General features: G+C 36.8%; 1 protein-coding gene across 1 annotated transcript; it reads left to right on the forward strand.

The window, feature by feature from the left end:
• The first annotated feature begins 8,118 nt into the window (after positions 1 to 8,118).
• LOC129924065 (macrophage mannose receptor 1-like) lies at positions 8,119 to 21,734 on the forward strand. The gene is made up of 4 exons (XM_056017826.1): positions 8,119 to 8,321; positions 17,786 to 17,950; positions 18,668 to 18,847; positions 21,519 to 21,734. The coding sequence occupies exons 1-4, from the start codon at positions 8,162 to 8,164 to the stop codon at positions 21,644 to 21,646; spliced, it is 633 nt and encodes a 210-aa protein (XP_055873801.1). The 5' UTR covers positions 8,119 to 8,161; the 3' UTR covers positions 21,647 to 21,734.
• Positions 21,735 to 22,430: the final 696 nt, after the last annotated feature.

Genomic DNA, 22,430 nt, shown 5'->3' on the forward strand with positions numbered 1-22,430 from the left:
GACCTGGGGATGAAGTGACCGGGGGATGAAGTGACCGGGGGATGAAATGACCAGGGGATGAAATGACCGGGGATGAAGTGACCGGGGATGAAATGACCGGGGATGAAGTGACCGGGGATGAAGTGACCGGGGATGAAGTGACCGGGAACCCCACCAATATATCCTGCTCCCCCATTTCTCTGAGTGTGAGTCGGACCAAGTGATATCAAATTTCAAGTTATAATCTTGCCCTAATCCACACAATACGACCATTCCCGTGGGCCTGCAAAATTTGGGACCGCGTCAGCCTTGTATACTATAAAGTAGAATGTAAGGCGTATGTATATAATGTATGTATGTATGTATGTAGTATGTATGTATGTATGTATGTATGTATGTATGTATTTATGTATGTATGTATGTATGTATGTATGTATGTCCCGCATAGAAATCAAAACCGTTTGTGTGATTTGGATAAAATTTAACAGAAATGTTCCTTGGGTACTAATTAGAACCGTAACGTATGTATGGTTGCCCTAAAACAAACTTAAGATCCTCAAAAAAAAAGTTGCTTAACTCTATTATTTGAAGCCTTAGTATTTATGGATCTAGGCCACTAGGCCATGTTTACCATGTCTACATGATGAGACGAGACGGAGAGGTCTAAATTAGCTCTCACTCAAGAAAACATATTTTTTTACTTTTACATATGAACATATAAATAAGTGTCTATTCATTTCATTATTAATGAAAATCAACCTTCGAATTTGAGTTTACAATACATTTTTTTAACATAAAATCGTTCGCTTTAAATGTAAATAGCTTTAAACGTCTTGACATTCTTTTCCGTAACTCGCGGCACCATTACATGCGCCTCGTTGTGATACAAATGAAATGAACGTCAGAGGTCATAATAACGCGCATTATAAAGACATATTATTAAAGTAATAAACTACTTACATAATACAATTTACTTGCCAATGTGTTTTTTGAAGCATTTAAGCCTACAGCTAGCGATTCGGTTTAATTTTAAGTCTTTATTTTCAATTTACTTTTTTTCTTTCAGATTTACTTATGCGCATTTAGACCTGTTAACAAAATAGCTACACATATACATTAGCCGTATTTACAAAAAAAAATAAATCATTAAATCATTTCGCGTAGCCTAATGTATCTAGGTCAACACACTAAAACTAATGTATCTAGGTCGACACAAGCTCAAAGTATTTATAGTTTTTTACTATAATAGGCTCAAAGTTTTTTTTTTTATTGACGACTACTGTGGCATTCAAATAGTTTAGATTCTAATTCTAGAACTGTATACAATTAAACTAACAATGTTATATAAACAATTACACTCACGAGTTCGATTTCATTATAAAATCTATTTTATTGCTTTTTTTTCCCATACAGTTTACAGTATTCAAAAGGCAACGCGTATTGAGGTCATGAACTTTCGGCTCTAAATAAAATTAAAAACAGATGTTGGCTTCAGTGGCGTCACTAGGGTGGGTGTCATCCGGTGCGGTCAACTTAGGATGTCACCCCCCCCCCGCTTCCTCCCTCAGAAAATTTCGTGTTTTTGTTCGTTTGTTGAGCCATAACACATATACTTTAGAATTAACGACATTCATTGACTTTATCAACGCCACCCTTTCATCAGGTAACATGAAAAGGACCAAAATGTCTCCTGTGTGTGTAGTCGCTGAATGAACTCTTTATGTTGTGTATGTTCAATTTATGTGCATGTTTCTGTTGTGTTTTCTGTATATGTGAAAATGTTCTTGTAATGACAACTAATTTCCATAAGGATCAATAAAACAGTCTTAAACAACTTGAAAATGAGTGTCAATTAAATTTTAAAAGCCAGTTGTTACAATTTATCAATAATTCAATTTTGCAACAATGCAACCTGAAGTAAATTCACATTAATTTCTTTAATGATTTTATTTTTAATAACTTTCCCCGTTGTAAAAAGTGTCGTCTGTTCCATTGTTAAAAAAAAAGTTGGATTAGCCACCACATTGTCAATAGTTTAAAAGTAGGCCTACTTTTATGTATCATTGGCCTTCTAATGCATCTTCCCCTCAAAACAAAAAAAGCAAAGACGGTAAAATAAAAACATCTGGCAATAGATCTTAAGCTGCGCCTCTAAAGGCTCTAATTTTCAAATGAAAAAATTATTTCTATAGTACCAAAAATTTTTAGGCAAAAAGCATTTTCTGAAAAAGAATGTTGACCACATAGATTAAGTGAATGTTATACACATCTATTAGAAAGTTTTTCTGTTGGTTCTTAAAATTCCCTGAACACCTTTATGGCTCTATACACCGAAGCTGCATTTTTTATATTCTGCTCAATACATATCACAAATTTAAGCTCACTCCTTTCTAGACATTATATTAAGTAAATCGTTTGTACTTCTTTGCCTCCCTTATTTAAAATCTAAAAACTTATGAATCGGATAAGTGTGTACTATGTAAGGTGCGATTTCAAACAAAATACAAAGGTGCTTACAGTAATTCTGAAAACTTATAAGTATATATTTTGCATGGTTTTCTAAAACATTTATAAACTTTTCAACATTATAGATACACATTCAGTTAGTTCGAGGTGCGATAAAATTTCTTTTACCAGATTCCAAAATTACGGGATAATGCCGTTTTTTTTTGTCGCGCGTAGGATTGGCATTTTTCTTATTGAATGACATCCCAAAATCACAATTTTTGTCTATATATTTTAGGAGATTTGTATGTGTTTTCTAAAGATTTTAATAATTTCCGGATATTTCCAGGACTTTTTCGTATTTTGCAACTTCTGGAGATTTCCAGGAGCTCTTGGTAAATCGACAGGAGGCCGCGAGAAATCTGTTATAAGTTATACAATGATTTAATTTAATAATTTATACAATTAGAATTCATCATCATCATCATCAAACTCCATTTGAGTGAGGGCTTGAGAGGCTCAAATCCTCTCTTGCAAAAGCCCTGGACAGAAACCCTGCTGTCTTGCATAGTGCATAAATGTCGCCAAACAGGTCGAGAATTTTGGGTTTCCCAGACCTGTCGAGACGGAGATCAGTAAGTCTGGGGCAGTCAAACAGAATATGAGACACGGTTTCCTCTTCTTCCCAGCACCGTGAATCAAAATTTGGCCATAGCCGCGAGAAATATGAGCCAACAGGACAGTGGCCTGTCCTGCACTGTGCTATAATAGCTGGCTCAGGCCTGGACAGCCTCCACCACGGGGAAGTGCGGTCAGGGCGCCTCATGCACTCCCAGACTTTTTTGGGACTTGTCCCAGCACTCAAACCACTTAGAATTAGCGCAGGTCCTATAAAAATGCGGGGCCCACTACGGTCACCTAATGCCGGCCCTGCAAAATAGCGGTGTATGCTACGCCGCCGGTCGTCTAGTGTAATATAATGAATAAAATTAAAAAATTTAATGATCAAACCTTGTCGATAGCTTTTGTGTACTGCAGACTCTTTGGTTCTTGGAAAACAAGAGAGAAAGAGAGAGAGAGAGAGAGTGAGAGAAAGAGAGATCGATGTCGTAGGCCTATATTATATAGAGTTGAAGCGGTTCGCCATAAATCGTTTGGCTGGTAAGCTCCAGTCTAACGTTGGATGCTACTATATAAATATATTGTGTATTGAAATGGATATTTATAAAAGGCAGAACCTGCAACAGAGTCGTTTTATTTTTGTGTTAACTTACAAGCATAAGTAACGGACCTATCTTCAAATTCATGAACTAGGGTCAAAGGTTACTTTGCTACGTATAGTCTCGATTTCAATGCAGTAAAGAAAAGTGGAGTACATTTCTAGACAATGTCATGTTTTATTTGTTCAAGTATTCAATTTTTTGTTTTCTTATGCATTCTTGAGACCAGTAAGTATATCAACAGTACATAATGTAGCAAATCTAAGGGCAAATACTCAACGAAAAGAAGGCAATAATGGACGATGTATTTTTTACAGTTATATAATACACAGTGAGACATGGACTTCAGCAATCAAGTCACAGAGAGTCTTGTCTTAAGTTCTACAAGTCCTTTTCTACCTAAGCATTAGTACAGACCACAGACACACTTCCAAGTGTCGCTCCAGGTCCTCAATACAGTTTACTGGTAGTCTGAAGGACGGTTCTTAGTCCCAGACGGTTCAGACTTCCATAAACAGCAGATCACATTCCTCGACCCATATGCTAGTACAAATTTGTACAAATACTCCTTCTTTCCTAGTGCTATTAGAGCATGGAATGGGTTGCCTGAGCTAGCCAGGAAAACCAGTGAATTGGCAGAATTTAAGTCATTGGTTAATATGCATGACTGAATGCATGACGCGTAGGACGCAATCATCTTCTTTTTTGAAGTAACGTCTGTTTTATATAAGATAAGAAGATAAGATCAATTCATCTAAAACAGTCCTTCTACTGCAATCAATATAGCCAGAGGGAGGTGAGGGGGAGGTTCGGGCCGCACCGGGTGACACCAACAAGGGTGGGGGTGACACCCAAATAGGAAAAATACACGTTTCCGAAATGGTCTCTCACAGTTTAATATCAACATGTCCCAAACCTTATAAATTTAATTCTATTTGACTTGTATTCTTCCTATTATCAGAACAATAATGCATTGTAGAAAAATAAGATTCTGAAGCTCAAAAATGTAGAAAAACGATTAGCGCCAGAGGCTCTGCTCCGAACAATTCTGAGTGAACTTAGAACGCTCCCCCAAACAACTTATGTGACCTGTCGAGTGGCGAGCATAAGATTTTTTATATTCAAAAGTTTGAGAAACACATAGACTTAAGCCCCTCGCGCGACATTCGACGCCTAGAACTGCAAGCTCTCTCCAGAGAAATCAGTCTAAGTCGACCTTCACATCCACTTTCCAGCTGGTGCCCACGAAATTCAGGACTTCTAAAAAGATGTGACACCATGTTGACGTGGACGGCCACGTTTTTGTGTTCCTCTTTTCATGTTTCATGTTAAGGCTGACTTTGGTAATCGTGTTTTGTCTTGTGTATTGACAGGTCTTACAAATGTCAATCTACGTTCAGTCGCCACTTTCCTTAGACGGCGAATGTCTGTGCGGGAAAAGATTTCTCTATTGGTAACATTATCTCGGAATGTTATTCTTAGATTCCTCCTCAGCCATCACTGCTCAGCCTCTTTTCAAACTTCCATGTCTCGAAGCGTAGGTGGCCGTCGAGTAGTTGTATTTTAATCTCCAGGCTAATTGATTTATTTGTTCAGGTAGGCCGTACTTAAAGACGGCCCTTGCTTTCAATTTGACATGCAACATCATGATATGCATCTCCATCACTGCCTTAATAGGTTAACTTTCTATTTGTTCAAGATCTATATGACCAATGTTGATGGGTATACTGGGTCATCTTCATCCAATTTGCATAGCTTTGAGGACGTCTTTATCCGTCATCTCGTGTCTACATTTAATTGCAAAGTAATGCTTTGTAGTCTACAAAATCCTATTCGGTTTTGTTTATGCCATGGGAACCCGAATGCAGCCTGTTTAATGTATTTCTATGGGGATAAGATACACCCCAATCTCATATCCGTCTCAGGATTGAAGAGTTCCAGCCTCTGTTGTAACACAAAAGCTTGATTTGCTTTAGACATGTCGCTGGATCTAGATGATTTCTTGCTATTTTCCAGAGTGATTCCGATGGACACTTGCAAACTCTTTTTTAAATCTACAAAACTGATCAACATCCTTTGTTGGTATTCTAGGCTTTGTTTGAGAAGTTTCGCAGGACGTAAACCTGTTCAGTCCTTGATTGGCCTTTTAGGAAGCAGTTGAGTAAAAAAATCTCCATGTCCAGTCTAGATAAAATATATGTATAGGTCTGTGGTACCATCAGTGTCGGCGCGGGAGCAGAGTTATAACAATAATATGTTTATCCTTAGTTCAGTTATTCCGATGAATCTAATAGACTTATCGGCTAAGTATTAACAATCTTAGAAACTTCAAAAATGTGTGTTGGGAACTGTATACATTTTTTCTGTCACTTATTTGTGATGTGTCTTGGGGTACTCGGGAGAAGTGTGTCTTGGGGTACTCGGCAGAAGTGTGTCTTGGGGTACTCGGGAGAAGTGTGTCTTGGGGTACTCGGGAGAAGTGTGCCTTGGAGTACTCGGGAGAAGTGTGTCTTGGGGTGCTCGGGAGAAGTGTGTCTTTTGGTACTTGGGAGAAGTGTGTCTTGGGGTACTCGGGAGAAGTGTGTCTTGGAGTACTCGGGAGAAGTGTGTCTTGAGGTACTCGGGAGAAGTGTGTCTTTTGGTACTCTGGAGAAGTGTGTCTTGGGGTACTCGGGAGAAGTGTGTCTTGGGGTACTCGGGAGAAGTGTTTTTTGGGTTACTCGGGAGAAATGTGCCTTGAAGTACTCGGGAGAAGTGTGTCTTGGGGTACTCGGGAGAAGTGTGCCTTGGGGTACTCGGGAGAAGTGTGTCTTGGGGTACAGCGGAGAAGTGTGTTTTGGGGTACTCGGGCGAAATGTGCCTTGGGGTACTCGGGAGAAGATTGTCTTGGGGTACTCGGGAGAAGTGTGCCTTGGGGTACTCGGGAGAAGTGTGCCTTGGGGTACTCGGAAGAAGTGTGCCCTGCTCTGGAGATCTTTGGGCTAAGTATATCTTTAGTCATTATTGTGTTTTTTATATATTGTGATTAATCAGTAGATATAGCCTCAAATGATTACCAGGCAATATATTTTAACCCTGATGTTATGCATCCTGGGGTACTCCCAAAAGGGACACATTTTTCTAGCCTTGTCTCTGATGAATAGTTAAATAGTATAGCTAGAGGAAATATAAATAAGGACCAATGAACCACTTGACCAACGTGCCAGAACACCAAACACTGATTTATTGATCTAAAATACCTAAATCTATCTATTAGTATCATTGAATCTGTTTAGTTATATCTGCTAATAGGCAATATTCATAGATCCAAATTCAATATGTGAAATGGGATGCTCTTCCTAGCTATACACATCTTTATGCAACACCTGTCTTCTTTGTGTCAAAAGAACATAGATATTGATCAATTACTACTGTATTTTCGCACATCAAACCCTCGGCTTATACATATTTTTTTTTATTAGAAACGAGTTGTAGCTGTGGGGGGTACACAAGGATGCGGGGTTTCCAAAATTTATTTTACTGATAAAGCATGCCATAACAGAATCGGTGGGTATTTATACCGCCTATAGTTAGTTGTGTGGTTGAAAATCTATCTAAATGTCTCACTATAAATCTCAAGAAAACAAATAGTACTAACGCGGTAGAGAATATTTAATTTACCAGCAATCAATCGAAACAATATATATATATACATGCCTGTTAGTAAAAGCAGATTCACCAGGCTTAGTAGCTCAGTGCGTAAGCCACACGAGCAGACCATGTGCTAGTGTGTAGTCGCGGAATGAACACTTTAGGTTGTTGTCTTTATATGAGAAAACTGTTCTTGTAATCACAACAAATTTCTATAAGGATCAATATAGCAGTCTTTGTCTTAAACTTTGTTGTCAGAAGTTTTTTTGTGAGGCAAGAAGTGAAAGAGTAGTGTTCAGAACCCAGAGCTTACATAAAGCCTCCCCCTTCCCCCATCCGTCTTTCAATCATCAGCTCCCCTAGCTCTGCCATGTGTTATCTGTGTCAGACACTTATATTATTGTAGTTTTAACTCTAAAAAAAATTATTATTGCAATATACTTTGCAATATTATAGAATTAAACAAGCTATGCAATTCGGAACTCAATAGATAGACTGATGTTTGTTAGCAGAGACCTCAATGTCCTCTTCTTGCCAAACTTGTAAAGCCTATCTATATTACATTTCTAAGTTACCACTCACTGACTGATTGATTTAAAGATCTCATAAACTGTCCCTATGGATACACATAAAATTTCGTACACAGGTTTATTTTACCTCCTAAGGCGCTCTCTAAGAACCGGTTTTGACAGAATCGCAACTTGACCACCGTAACTCGCGAAAAACCGCAAGCTCTTTATCAAAACTTTGTATTTTCGGTATTTCCCAAAAAAGCAACTGTATATATATATACATGTATAAAAAGACAAATTGTGTATTTTAAAATTATTGCATAGAATCCAGTTCAAACCGCAGATTTCAATCAAATTGCAGAAGTACAGACAACGATGATGTCAGATTATATTCAAAAAATGATGCGAAGTGATTTGGTGATTCTGAACTCAACACTGCTCTATGCCACTAGTCACGTGGACTGCGCAAGGAAGTGTCTGTCTCTTCTTTGTTATTGTTATTCTTTTGACAGTCAACAAAAAATCTGCGAAATTGGTGAGTAGCTCTAACTGATTCTCGAACTTTAAATATTAATTATAAACTAATAATTGTAATATCAGTGATAAATACTAGGTGACAGAGCCTCGCTGGGTTGAATGATTGGGAAGATATTTACCTGAACTCATTTTGGAAACATTTTGTAATTGCGAAAATAAGCGATCGGGTACCGACTTGCTATTCGAAGAGTTAATTCTATGTTATCTTAGTTTTTATTGTCACTGTATATGACTAGTTTAATAAAAATACGTGCCCCTATAGTCAGGAAAGTCCGCAGCTCACGTCGTTTCGTTTTACTTTGCATTTTTAGTGTAAGACTATTGACCTATCATTTGGTCCATATTAGTCATTGGTCACTTGTCATTGGTTTCGTGTCACTGGTAAATGCTCACATGTCATTGGCTATTGGTATAAGGTCAATAATCAGTGGACATTGATCATATGGTCAATATTAGTCATTGGTCACTTGCCGTTGGTTTCGGGTCACTGGTAAAAGCTCACATGTCATTGGTTATTGGTATAAGGTCAATGATCACGGGACATTGGTCGTTGGTAATTGATAACTGGTCACTTCTAGTCAATAGTTACTGGTCACTTGTCATTGGTCACTATTAGTCATTGTCCACTGGTCATTGGTCAATGCTAGTCACTGGTCATTTGTCATTGGTCAATGTCAGTCACTGGCCATTGGTCATTGGTCAATAGAACTTAAAATATGTGCAATCTAATGGAACCATGTTTTTAGGCTTCATTAAAGACTCTGTGTAGAAATAGCGAGGGACCGGATGTGGTCCACTTGTCGTTATTAGTAAATCACTTAATACATTTAATTACAGAATAGTATTATCTCAATAAAGTTTTTAAAGAAAGCTGGAAAGCTAATATATTTTTTAAATACAATCTATAGTTTTGATGTGAATGTTTAATTGACATTTATAAAGGGGATGGAGATGGCTGATTTCTGTTTAATAATAATATAATAATAAGGCTTGTCTTCGCAGCCCCAGCTGTGAACTACATTTGTGATTTGTGTTTACTGATCATCAAAAAGGCGGGAACTAGACTAATCGTTTACAGACATTTTGTTCACCGACAGATAGTTGACGACAATTCGTTTACCCGACATTTCGTTCACTCGACAATTATTCTTTCACCTGACTTATTGTTCACCGACAACCGGTTCAACGACAATAAGTGGTCACGACAAATGTTTCACACGAGAAATAATTCACTGGTTTACACGAGAAACCATTCACTGGTTCACCGACAAATCCGCAACTGGTTCACACGACAAATCGTTCGCATATGTTAGTAATATTATATTCTTGCCACGTGTTTGATTTGTTGACATTAAAAGTGCGTACCAGGGATTGATATATTGTAGCTTTCGTTGTTATTATTTCAAAAAACTTTGACTGCTAGAGGTTTTACGACAGAAATTACGATTGAAATATAACCACCTTCATTATTACATTTTATTAAACCTGCATATAATTTCAACTAAAAGTTTCTTTTATCTGATTCACATCTTCTTGTAATTATTCACCTACTAATGCTTGCGAGATATGAACATTGTCTATATTATTCCTGCATGTTACATTTTGAATTGGTAATGATATTGTTTCTATAGCTGGCCTATTACAAACAATAGCTGTAATTTAGTGTTCAGTTTCACTCAAGTGTATAGTTTCATCTATAATTGTAAAAAATTGATCTGGTGGCTCAAATAAGTCAGTATGACATTTCATTTCTAAATTATTAATGGAAAACAAAAAAAATCAACAGAATCGAATATGGTTCTTGAAATGTACATTGTATCATGATTTTTTTTTGATCTGGCAGCAATACAATACTTTCAAAGATCAAACATTTATTAGAACAATGTGTCGAATGGCTATCTCCTCTTTATGCTACATTTGTCAACTTTGAAAAGGCCTTTAATAGTATTGACAAATAATCTATTTGGAGGTAATGAGGCAAAAAAAGTAATAACAATAATCAATAACATTTACATGGTTCCACCTGCCAAGTATTCCACAGTGGCAAACTTCTAACAAAAGAATCCATTTAAAAAAAAAATTCATTGGCGAAGCCAGAATTGTTTTCTGAAGGAGTTTGATAATGCATTTATTTTTTTGCACACACAGCAATACATACACAAACACATATATATGTTCTTTACAGCCAGTCACTTCATTTTCTCGACGTAATTTCACCTAAAATATGTTATTTCTGGAGTTAGTGGAACTACAGTTGACTCCACTACTTTACCAGATGGGAGTCTGGATAATCTTATGTATATTTCTAAAATATTTATATTTATATTTCTTTTAACCGAATTTTGTAGAATAGTTTATGCAGCTGGTCAACTATTTCACTACCTCCTTCGTTTATGACTTTGGGTGGTATGTTGTCAACACCAGCTGCTTTACCTGTCTTTATTTGTTTGAGTGCATTTTTGATTTTTTGTGAAACTTCTTGGTAGTCTTCTTTGGATTGTTGCTTGTGGTTTCTTGTTTTTACTTGATTAACCGCCTGTTTAGCACATTTTCTCTCTTCGATTAATTTCCATGCCTCATCAGTAATCCAGTGATTTATTATCTTAGGGTTAAGGCTTAGTACTTTATTGCTTGATTCTATAATAAATTCTTTAAAATTTTGCAATGATTTATCTACACTTTGTTTGGTTTTATCTAGTTGTTGCAAAGAAAATCTATTTTTAAGAGACATTTGGAATTCCTTTTTAATCTGGGTGTTATGGAGCTTCTCTAGATTAGTCTTTTTTAATTTCTGTTTTATTGCTAGCCATCTTCGCAAACAACTAGTTGGTGATCTGAGCCAATATCTGCTCCTCATCTATTTTGTACATATTGTACGTATGGTAATGTGGTCGATTTGGTTCTCAGTTTTATTGTCTGGTGAGACCCATGTCACTTGTGGCATTTTTTTGCAGGGGAAAATGCTGCCTCCTATCACCAGTTCATTAAAATGCCGAAGTCTGCCAATATTTATCCATTTTCATTTAGTTTGCCAAGTCTATGGGTCCCTATACTTTTCTCTCTCTCTCTCTCTCTCTCTCTCTCTCTCTCTCTCTCTCTTGTTACTTCCCATTTTGGCATTTAAGTCTTCCATGACGATCAAAATATCTCTTGTAGGTATTTTGTCAACTATACGTAGCAGTTGGTCATAAAATGTATTTTTGTCGGTATCACTTGAAGGTTCAAAAGGAGGATGGCACATAATGATGTGAACATTTTTAAACTTAGACAAACATTCGGTCTAATATTCTTTCTGAAACTGGTTTCCATTCTAAAAGACTTTTAAAAGCTTCCTTGTTTAGAAGAATAGCATCACTATTTTCATGGAAATCTTGTTCTTTTTCTTTTCCTAAGAAGAGAAGGGTTTCTCCTGATTGTAGTCTTGTTTCTCCAAAAAGTTCCATCGAACTTCTTACATTCCCAAGATCTGTAGTTTGTAATTGGACATTTCCTTGGCAACGTGTGCACATCTACCTGGTTACAGCACATACATTCAATGTTCCCAAGTTTAATGATGCCTTCTGAATAAGGAAGTGTTTCTCTTTCATTGGTTTAGTGGAGTGGTTGGCCTTACAGGATTCGTTCGACTTTCCCTGCACAGCTTCATAAGTCTCCATTGTGGAGCTCTACTTTCGCCTCTGACTATGTTTAGTGTTTGTTATTTTGCAATGGTTTCTGTAACAGTATTTTTTTCCAAGAGCAGGTTTCTGTCCCGGTAAGGGTGATGCACCTTTTGTCTGGCCCCTTTCCTAACAGACCTGCCTGGCTTGGTAGTACCTGCCAGGAGCGATGAGCTCCCACCCGTATAGCTCTGAGGGTCATTGAGGCTCGCAAGATGTCACACGGTTTGTGCATCAGGTGACTGAGAAACGATTTGGTCTACAATTATTTTGGTGGCATCCAGGTTTATTATTCTGGTAGTACCTGTTTTGAGGCGCGGTGGTTGAGCGGTAAAGCGCTTGGCTTCTGAACCGAGGTCCCGGGTTCGAATCCTGCTGAAGACTGGGATTTTAAATTTAGGGATCTCTGGGCGCCTCTGAGTCCACCAAGCCCTAATAGGTACCTGACATTAATTGGGGAAAAGTAAAGACGCTTGGTCGTTGTGCTGACCACATGACACCCTCGTTAACTGTAGGCCACAGAAACAGATGACCTTTACATCATCTGCCCTATCGACCACAATGTCTGAAAGGGGAACCTTACCTTACCTTACTTTAGTACCTGTTTTGTCTATCATTATTATAATAGTGTCATCCTTAATTAGGACTATAAATAAATACAATCTCTTGACTGATGACTGTTTCTTTTGCTATTCTTTTGTTATTCCAATTATTTTTAGACCTTCTAATTGAGGTAATGATAGATGTACATTCTCTTTTTAATAGTATTACACTTTGGTTTGTTCTGTGTTCTGGTCTTGAAGAAATTGCAGTGGAAAATGTACGTTACTTGGAGAGCTGACTGTGAAATTGCATCAATTCTGCCACTAACTACGCTGTCAATCACAAACAAGTCCAAAAATTATTTTGTATCTTGGATATCAATTTCAGCGTCCTGAAGCCAACGAAGAAGACTAGAATATGATATTATAGGAATCTTTGCTTTTATCCAGGCGAAATGAATGAAAAGTAAGCAGTGGCCATCTTCAGATGTGCCAAACAAATTATATCAATTTATTTCTGAGACATGAGTTATCTTTCCTCTTCTTTTCATTCACACGAGATATTATATTACAATTTTTCTCTATCATTGTCACCGCAAAAAGAACAAATGCAAGCTGTTACGTGCTCAGCACAGCGTGAATGTGGAATGGTGCGGGTGCGTGTTTAAAGGGTAAGATACTAAGAAATCCGAAAATGGTGTAATGTAAACAAAGTTATTATTGATTTATTATTAATTGTTACTCAAGATTATATATAAGGCTGTTGGTGTATAATTAGAGTCTCACCTACTCGTAACACAAGCAAATGGCACTTCACCAGTAAGTTTCGGGAAAGAGGAGCTTGCTATTTTTGGCTGGTTACCCAAATATTAGAAGGATCATTCTGAATTTAAAATCTCTGCTGTGGTGAGGCAGAATCTGCATCGCAATGTATCTAAAACTAACGGATATTAGCCGTACTTATGGATACCTCGGCTGTTTAGAGAGAGAGGGGGGAGGGTAACTCTTTCTGCGTGTCTCACCGTTCCGACCATAAGTAACGCCCAGGCTTTCAGCTCATTCGGTTCGCTCTACGCCACCACCCATCGTTACGTTACGACTGAAGGAGACTATGAATTTGAAGAATATTTCGCATAGCAAATTTTGAGTAATTCTGTGTGGAGAAGTAGACGTGAGACATCCAAAACCACCTCATAGACGTATGTAAGTAAAGTAAAAAGTAAAGTTCTCTTTTCAGATTTGAATTCTAAAGGGCAGAAAATGTAAAGGTCATTTGTTTTTTTAACTGACGAATACGAGGATGTCATGTGGCCAGCACAACAACCAACCCCCTTTACTTTCCCCAACTAATGTCAGGTACCCATTAGAGTTGGTTGGATGGTCTCAGGGGTGTCCTAAATATCCCAAAATTCAAAATCCCAGCCTTCACCTAGATTCAAACCCGGGTAGACTCGGTTCGAAAACCAAGCACTTTACCACTCAGGCTGAATCAGCCACCACGCCTCATGTAGATGTTTCTATAAACATAATAACACAAGAGAGTCCAAAAACCATGTTCGCATAGTGTCATGACTTTGAATTTATTTTTAATTAATAATTATTAAGTTGTCTAGTCATTGAAAAATATATTTTGGATTGCAATGTCCGTGTGTTTTATAATAAATTTATAATTTCTTATTACTTAATAAATATATCAGTCCCAAGGTTCAGCTTAACAGACACACCAGTAGGTTTCTGTCCCGAGAAGGGTGATGCACTTTTTGTCGACACACCAAACACACCATACACACCATACACACCAAGCACACCATACACACCATGCACACCATACACACCATGCACACCATGCACACCATGCACACACCATACACACCATACACATCATACACACCAAGCACACACCATACACACCATGCACACCATGCACACACCATGCACACACCATACACACCATGCACACCATACACACCATGCACACCATACACACTATACACACCATACACATCATACACACCATACACACACTATACACACCATGCACACCATACACACCATGCACACCATACACACCATACAAACCAAACACACCATGCACACCATACACACCATGCACACCATACACACCATGCACACCATACATACCATACACATCATACACACCATACACACCATACACACCAAGCACACCATACACACCATACACACCATGCACACCATACACATCATACACACTATACACACCATGTACATCATACACACCATACACACCATGCACAACATACAAACCATGCACACCATACACATCATACTCACCATACACACCATACAAACCATACACACCATGCACACCATGCACACAATACACACCATAAACACCATGCACACCATACACACCATACACATCATACACATCATACACATCATACACACCATGCACCATGGGCGTAGCCAGGGGGGGTTCTTGGGGTTCAAACCCCCCCCCCCCCCACCCCGAAATGAAATCCCCCCCCCTTGCAAGGGGGGGCGGAATTAAGTGACTGATTTTGCTTTCATTTTGTTTATTTTAGGTGAGATTTTAATACTAAATCATCACTTACCACAGCACAGCCGAGGGGGTTTTGAGTTAAAAACCCTCTACAGATGATTTGTCGAAAAAACTTTCCTTTTCGATATAAAATCTAAAGCAAAATACAGGCATGTAATTCCAAGAGCGTAGTAAGAAAGGTTACCAATTTCTACCAGTGGCCTGGGCTCCATTAATAGGCCTAAAGTGTGAATAGTCTTCTGCCGAAATTGAAAAACATTAAATGTGGCTCAACAAAGACAGATTTTAGGAGTCAGTTATAGAGATCGGGTCTAAATCAAAGAAATTATATGCCGAACTGTGAGTCGAATCCTTAGTAAGGTTGTGACAGATCGTCGCATGAGGTTTTGCGGGACATGTTCTCCGACAAAATGAATTACGCAAAATAAAAATTGCGGAAACAGCTTGCCGGAAAATGCGCCGAACCGTGCGAGAGGGTCTAAGTCAGTAAGAATAGCACATTAGGTTTTTGAAATAAAACTTTTTAATAGCAAGATAATGCAGTGTAGATACCTTAGATTATGCATTTTGTTGGCTTTCAATACCAGAAAAAGTGCTCAGCGGCGGGGCGGGGAGTCTACAATAAACAATAAACGTCTTCCGAAAGGGTCAGAATGTAATAAAGATTAATTATGTACACACACACATATATATTTTTTTCCGCGGGGGGGGGGGGGGGGGGAGCGGGGCGAATCACCCCCCCCCCAAAACCCCTCCCGAAAAAAAATCCTGGCTACGCCCATGCCATGCACACAATACACACCATACACATCATACACACCATGCACACACCATACACACCATACACACCATGCACACCCAGTTGTACATACATTAATAAACGATGTATGATGATTTATAATTAAACTATAAATTTATTCCAATGATATTTATATAATAAAATAACAAATGACTAATGAGAATGAAAATGAATACAAGTACATATAGCATGATGTGAAAAATTAATAATTCATAGTACAGTTCAATTAAATACTTAAATAGTATTTAAAACAAAATAACCCACTTAAAGTGTGATCTCCAAAAAATATATTTCTCAACAATATTTCATTGCAAGCCAAAGATTCTATGATAGGTTCAGTTCACTTCATATAAAAAAAAATGTTCATGGTAACACAAGTATCTTCCAGCCAAGACGAATGTTCACCAACGATGAAGATAACTAAAGTTCATAGTAGCACTAAAACTCACAAAATTACAATGTAACACCAAAACTGAACTCTGAAACCTGAACTCTGAAATCTGAAATCCACAACCGGAAACCCTATATATAGAAAGATTCTTCTAATCTTCTAATCTAACTACAAAATACAAATACGACCGAACCCATATTAAAATAACTTTACAATTGGAAATAAAACTCACCCTTAACAGGGGTCAAATAGTCATTCAAGAAAATAACCAAGGCAATCGCTAAGGCTGTCCAGTAACGTAAAGCAAATGGAAAATTCAGGAACTCAAAAGATACAGCTTGGCTCTGTAGTGCAAGATGAATGCACCAAACGTACAAGAAGAAACAAGATTACAAAGACAGTTTGTGTCGAAACACAAACTCAAAATCGGCCCCCGAAGTGATTCACACAGGCAGGTATAAAATGCCGGTATCAATATTTTCAAAAAGAATATCATAATTGAACTCTATCAAAATCAAATGACAGAGAAGAATGGAGAAAGAAGGTTGACAGATCTTGTGTGGTGCCCCAGCGGTCCAGCAGACCAAAGGATAGGTGAAAGTGAATGTGAAATTAAATGCGAACCTGGCCTAACTGATGTTTTGTAATGAATATCTAATCGATCTAATTGTTTTGTAAAGGGTCCATCTCTAATTCAAATCCTCAGAAAAAGAAAAACAACATTGTCGTGGAAAAGAATAAACCTTTAGTTAAGTGTCATTTCGCTTAAATGTAGCACTGCAGTTCAGGAGATACTATGAAAACCTACTTATTAATTGTTGTTTTAAATTATCTTAAACATTATTTTTGGGTAAACTATGTAGTTAGTAGGACAGAACTTACAAAACGTAGCAATACAAATGTAAAAAAAAAAAGAAAAAAAAAATTAACAAAAGTCTAAAACTATTAGCATAAATATGTTACAATTATAATATAGTAACATCATCCCTACTAAAGAGCCTCGCGTATCTATAAGTATTAATAGTGAAGCGGCACTATTAGATTGTGTACAGTTTAATCACATAGCTAACTAGCTGTGACATATAGTATTGCTTTAATACACTGAATGACTACACAACACACATCTGTAACATTTCGTGAACACATACTCACAGACGAGTTACAGGCACATGTAAACATAAGAACCACAACCGATACAGTAAATATTTTTTATAACAGACTTATGTATGAGCTTTAAACATACGAGTTTCAATTTTTGAATCCTCTTTTCTCCAGTCATTAATCTCAATTTATTTTAAATAATCCTGTTTTGAATTTCTAAATCTTTTGTTCTTGCCCTTGACTTTCCACTCGTGTCCCATTTTAGAAACCTCGCAAGTAGTGTAATTGAAAGCAACTTCATCATTAGACATGCTTTACAATTAATTAAACATATTCTATAATAACTGCACTTATTGTTTCATCACGCAACTGTTTTAAGAGAACAAAAAAAAAAGATAAATTCACAAAGCATTTCACTTTTTCAGGCAAGTGTAGCATTGACCATGTGAATGTAGTCCCAAAGAAAGATATTTACATTCCTTGTGAGTTCGACAAAGGTTTTCAATTCGTCACAATTGGAGGTGCAAGAGAATGTCTTTCAGTGTCCACAAAGAAATATGATTACATCAGGGCCAGGGATGACTGTAGAAGTAAGTAAATCTAATTACATATTGGCCGTCATATGATACATGACTGTAGATTTGTTTTAATTTAATTACCTAATAACCAAATATATCTAGACATATGTAAATCTGAATAAATGAAGGCCAGGAATAATAAACCGTATTAAGTGATGGTCATTGATGATTATCAATGTAAGTAATCTGTTTACATAATGGCTTTTGATGACTGGTGTACACATAGGTTAATCTGATTACTGAGACATGTACATATTTAATTGTAAATATATGTAAATTCATACAAAATATCTAGATTCAGCTGTAAATCAAAGTTAACCAAATTACATTATGGCCAAAGATGACTTCTGTAAAGGTAAATACATCTGATTGCATAATGGCTAAATATGAAAGTCATGTGACTTTGATTCCATAATATTCAGGGGGAAAGCTAGGTTGAAGATAATCTCATTTTGTAATGAAGAAATAGACGGATATGTATGTACATTAGACTACGAGAAGGACTTCAACGATCGTCAGTTATGTAACTTTGATTGCATAATGTTAATTGATGACTTGAAATATTGAGGATAACAATTCCTAAATACAAGACAAATATGTTCAAGTTTGTTTTTTTAGCTTAAATTTATCTTCAACTAAAACATGTTATCGACTAACACTGCAGTATGTCAATTGGATCATTCAAGTACATTTGAAAAGTTATATCTTGAAAATTCTGTTCTTATCTAGGTAAATCATCTAATCTTTACACCATACATAATTTGTCTAAACTCACCTGGTTGCAACGTACATTTGGTAACACCTACTTCTGGGTGGGACTCAATGATATCGATGTGGAGAACACTTTTAGATGGGAAGACGACAACTCTGTGATAAGTGATTTCCTCAAGAGTTCCACATTCGCTCCAGGCAAGTTGACTTGTTACAAAACTTATAGCAACTAACTCTTGTCTGTCTGCACTAGGGGTGCACCGGATAGTACTTTTTGATATTCGGCGGGAGCCAGATATGACCGGATAGTAAAATTTTATATTGGGACGAAGCCGGAGCCGGATACCTACATAACTTAAACAGCTCATTCTAAAGGAAGATTGTGTAAATCTTCGAAATAACATACCTATATTTATATTAATTGTTGTTTCTTTTATTTACCTTCTTGTTTAAACTCTATTACTGATTGATAAATTCCATTTAAAAATGATTTATTAACACATATGCCTATGATAAACTAATATTTGTAGCATATGAGATGGTGTGTGTGTTTATGCATGAGACTCCCGAAGATCACAAAATTAAAAATCCCAGTCTTCAACACGATTCTATCCACGGAGCCCGGTTCGGAAACCAAGCGCTTTACCGCTCAGCCACTGCGCCTCCGAAATAAATAAATAAATAAAATAATTAGATATCAATAAAAGAAAATTTTTTGCTACATCTAGATCAAGAATCTATTTTGTTTTAGTTTAGAATAAGTTCTCTTTTTTTTAAGTTGTTTAAATTCTGAGGCCAGCGTTTCTCAAATTCCCCCCCCCCCAGACACACACTTTCTAGGGTGCTGACAAAGGGGCGCGAAGTTGGTTTAATTTATTTTTTTAAGACAAAAAATGTTGTAGTTATAATTCAAATATCAGTATATCAGTCAAGTAAAAATGATTATTATTATCATTGCTTAAAAATAAATTATTACATTAAGTGAAGTCGTATTATCTACTTATTAGGACCTTTCATACTGTTTATGTGAGAAGCGTGTGCAACAAGATCAATTCAAAAAGATCTTTGAAAGAAGACTAACATTTTAGTGAGCAGGCCTTCTTTCTTACATGCCACTGTGATGTGCCATCGTTCAGTTGACACTTTTTTAACGCAATTAGGCACGCCACAAGACATCGTTCTAAACGCAAGTATGATCTTTCGATCAAGCCCACTAGCAATGTACGAGATCGAATGCATAGAATATATCTTACAATTCAGTATCAACCTGTCCCAAGCTTCACTTTGACTGTGATTCGCTTTTCGTCCAAAGAGTAAAGTGTGGTATAGACCAAAACATAATGAATTTCGAAAGCTTACAATGCAGGATGCTTATAATGCAGGATGGTTACAATGCAGAAAGCTTACAATGCAGAAAGCTTACAATGCAGGAAGGTTACAATGCAGGATGCTTACAATGCTTACAATGCAGGAAGCTTACAATGCAGGATGCTTACAATGCAGGAAGCATACAATGCAGGAAACTTACAATGCAGGATGCTTACAATGCAGGAAGCTTACAATGCAGGATGCTTACAATGCAGGAAGCTTACAATGCAGGAAACATACAATGCAGGATGCTTACAGACTTATTAACTGGATACGGGGGGAATCGAAAACGTATTTTGTAGGCGGGTGGAGGCAGTTGTGGTAAAGCTACAATTAAAAACTATGAGAAACTTCTTTTTAGGTTTGTGCTCTTCTTACTTGCTCTTCTTAGTTATGCACCAATTACAAATAATGATTTTTTTTCATAGTTCTTAATTGATCTCAGATATGTAATATGAAATCAGAACTGTATCATCATACTAGTGTGATCTACAGCTTATTAATGAACTATGATAGGAAATTACATAGGTTTTGTGAAGTACTGTTAGGTATTTCCGCTAGGTATTTTTATAGTGGAATGTAGATTGTGCAGATCAAAACGACTCTTTAGGCGTAATGGAGATACTGTAAGCGCTATAAATTTCAACTCAGGTGCCATTTTGCCCTCACTGGCAAAGAGAAAAGTAGCTGGCAGCAGATGGCCTCTAACAGAAACAGTTGGAGGGCTCACACGAAGGCGCGGGACACTCATTTAGTCCCCCCCCCCAAAAAAAAATGCCCTTGTACAAGACAGGCGCAGAAGACGGAAAGAAAACTTAAATAGACCACTAGCGGACAACGGCCCTCGAAAGCTGTGACCTCTAGAGAGCGTCAATACGCTGACATTAAACCTACGTTTATCGTATTTAACTTGTGGTCATGCTTATAAAGAAAACTCAATGTGATGGACTAAACAAATAAAAAGGGGTGGAAGCTGTTCATCTCTACCTCTAGAGATATACCCGCACAGCTAGACAGACGTCAAGGAATGTAGCATTTTAACATGTTAACTTACCTACTCAAAGGTCAAGACAAATTGAAAAAGTGCCAGCCATTGCTGCTCTGTATGTAAAGCGCATTTATGATGTAAAGTTTCATTTTTATTTATATTAAGTTATGAACACGCCTTGTTTTTATAATAAACGATGTTTGGTGCATAATGGCTCTATTTTTAAGCCCATTATTTTGATTTAATATAAACTTTCTACAACAGACATTAATGGAACGAGGTCAACTTTATGCATATTAAATAGGTGTACTTTTAACTATCCGGTTTGCTATCTGGTAGTGATATCCTGCCGGAGCCGAATATCACCGGATGGTAAAAAATGCCGGATATTCGGCAGAGGCCGATGCCGGAGCGACTATCCGGTATATATATATATATGTATATTAAGTATTCCGCCTTACATTTTAACACCATGTCGCCATATTTAACTATATTATTAATGAAACTTTACAGGTGAACCAAACAATGGAAGGGATGGTAACTGTATGATCTATTATAATTATTACCAGCTTCTCTACGACAATACTTGTAACTCTAATTTTTCGTATGTTTGTGAAAAGCTTCTATTCAACTTTCAATGATAGCGACTGTTGAAATTTCTTAGTTAGCGATCGCAAGATCAAAAACTGAATAGGAAAAGAAATATCAATAAATCAATACTTGATACTTAATTTTGAGTTTTCGTTGGTGTGTTGTTGTTTTTTTATGTTACTTTCGTCAATCACATTTAATTAGATACAAACCATTGCCAAACAGATTAACTTACATAAATGAATCGATACGATAAAATTCAGAAAATGTTTTATTTTAGTAAGAGACTGTAGTAAAGTCATTGAAAGTGTTTAAAATGCATAAAATATGAACATAAAGTGGTAGGACTCAAATGTGTCTAAAGATCTGAATTATTTTTGTAATACTAAAAAACTGTCTATATGTTACTATGTCATTATACTTTAACGTCTGTTTTTAGTAGTATTTATGAAATATAAAACAAAGCAGTAACACTTCATTGACATCCTGTGGAGAGATACGCGACCTTTAAAATGTTATGTCATTCTATAAATACTTAAGTCTTATTAATATTTCCAAAACCCAAGTTTTTTTTTGATTATTAGAACCACAAGAACCATCACCTTTAATATATCTTATATCGGTTTTTAAAATGATTGCTTACAATCATATTGCAATCGTTTAAATTGTACACACCAGCTACGACTGTTGTTTTGTTCCCTGAAGATCACAATATGCTGTTGTTTCAGAATGTCGCAAAACATGGCCTGTTTAAAAGTAAACCCCAAAATGTTGGCCCAATTAAAGAACGGGTACCGACATTAGTTGGCAAAAGTAAAGTGGTTTGTCGTTTTG

The sequence above is a fragment of the Biomphalaria glabrata genome, chromosome 18 (assembly GCF_947242115.1).
Source record: "Biomphalaria glabrata chromosome 18, xgBioGlab47.1, whole genome shotgun sequence".
NCBI lineage: Eukaryota > Metazoa > Mollusca > Gastropoda > Planorbidae > Biomphalaria > Biomphalaria glabrata.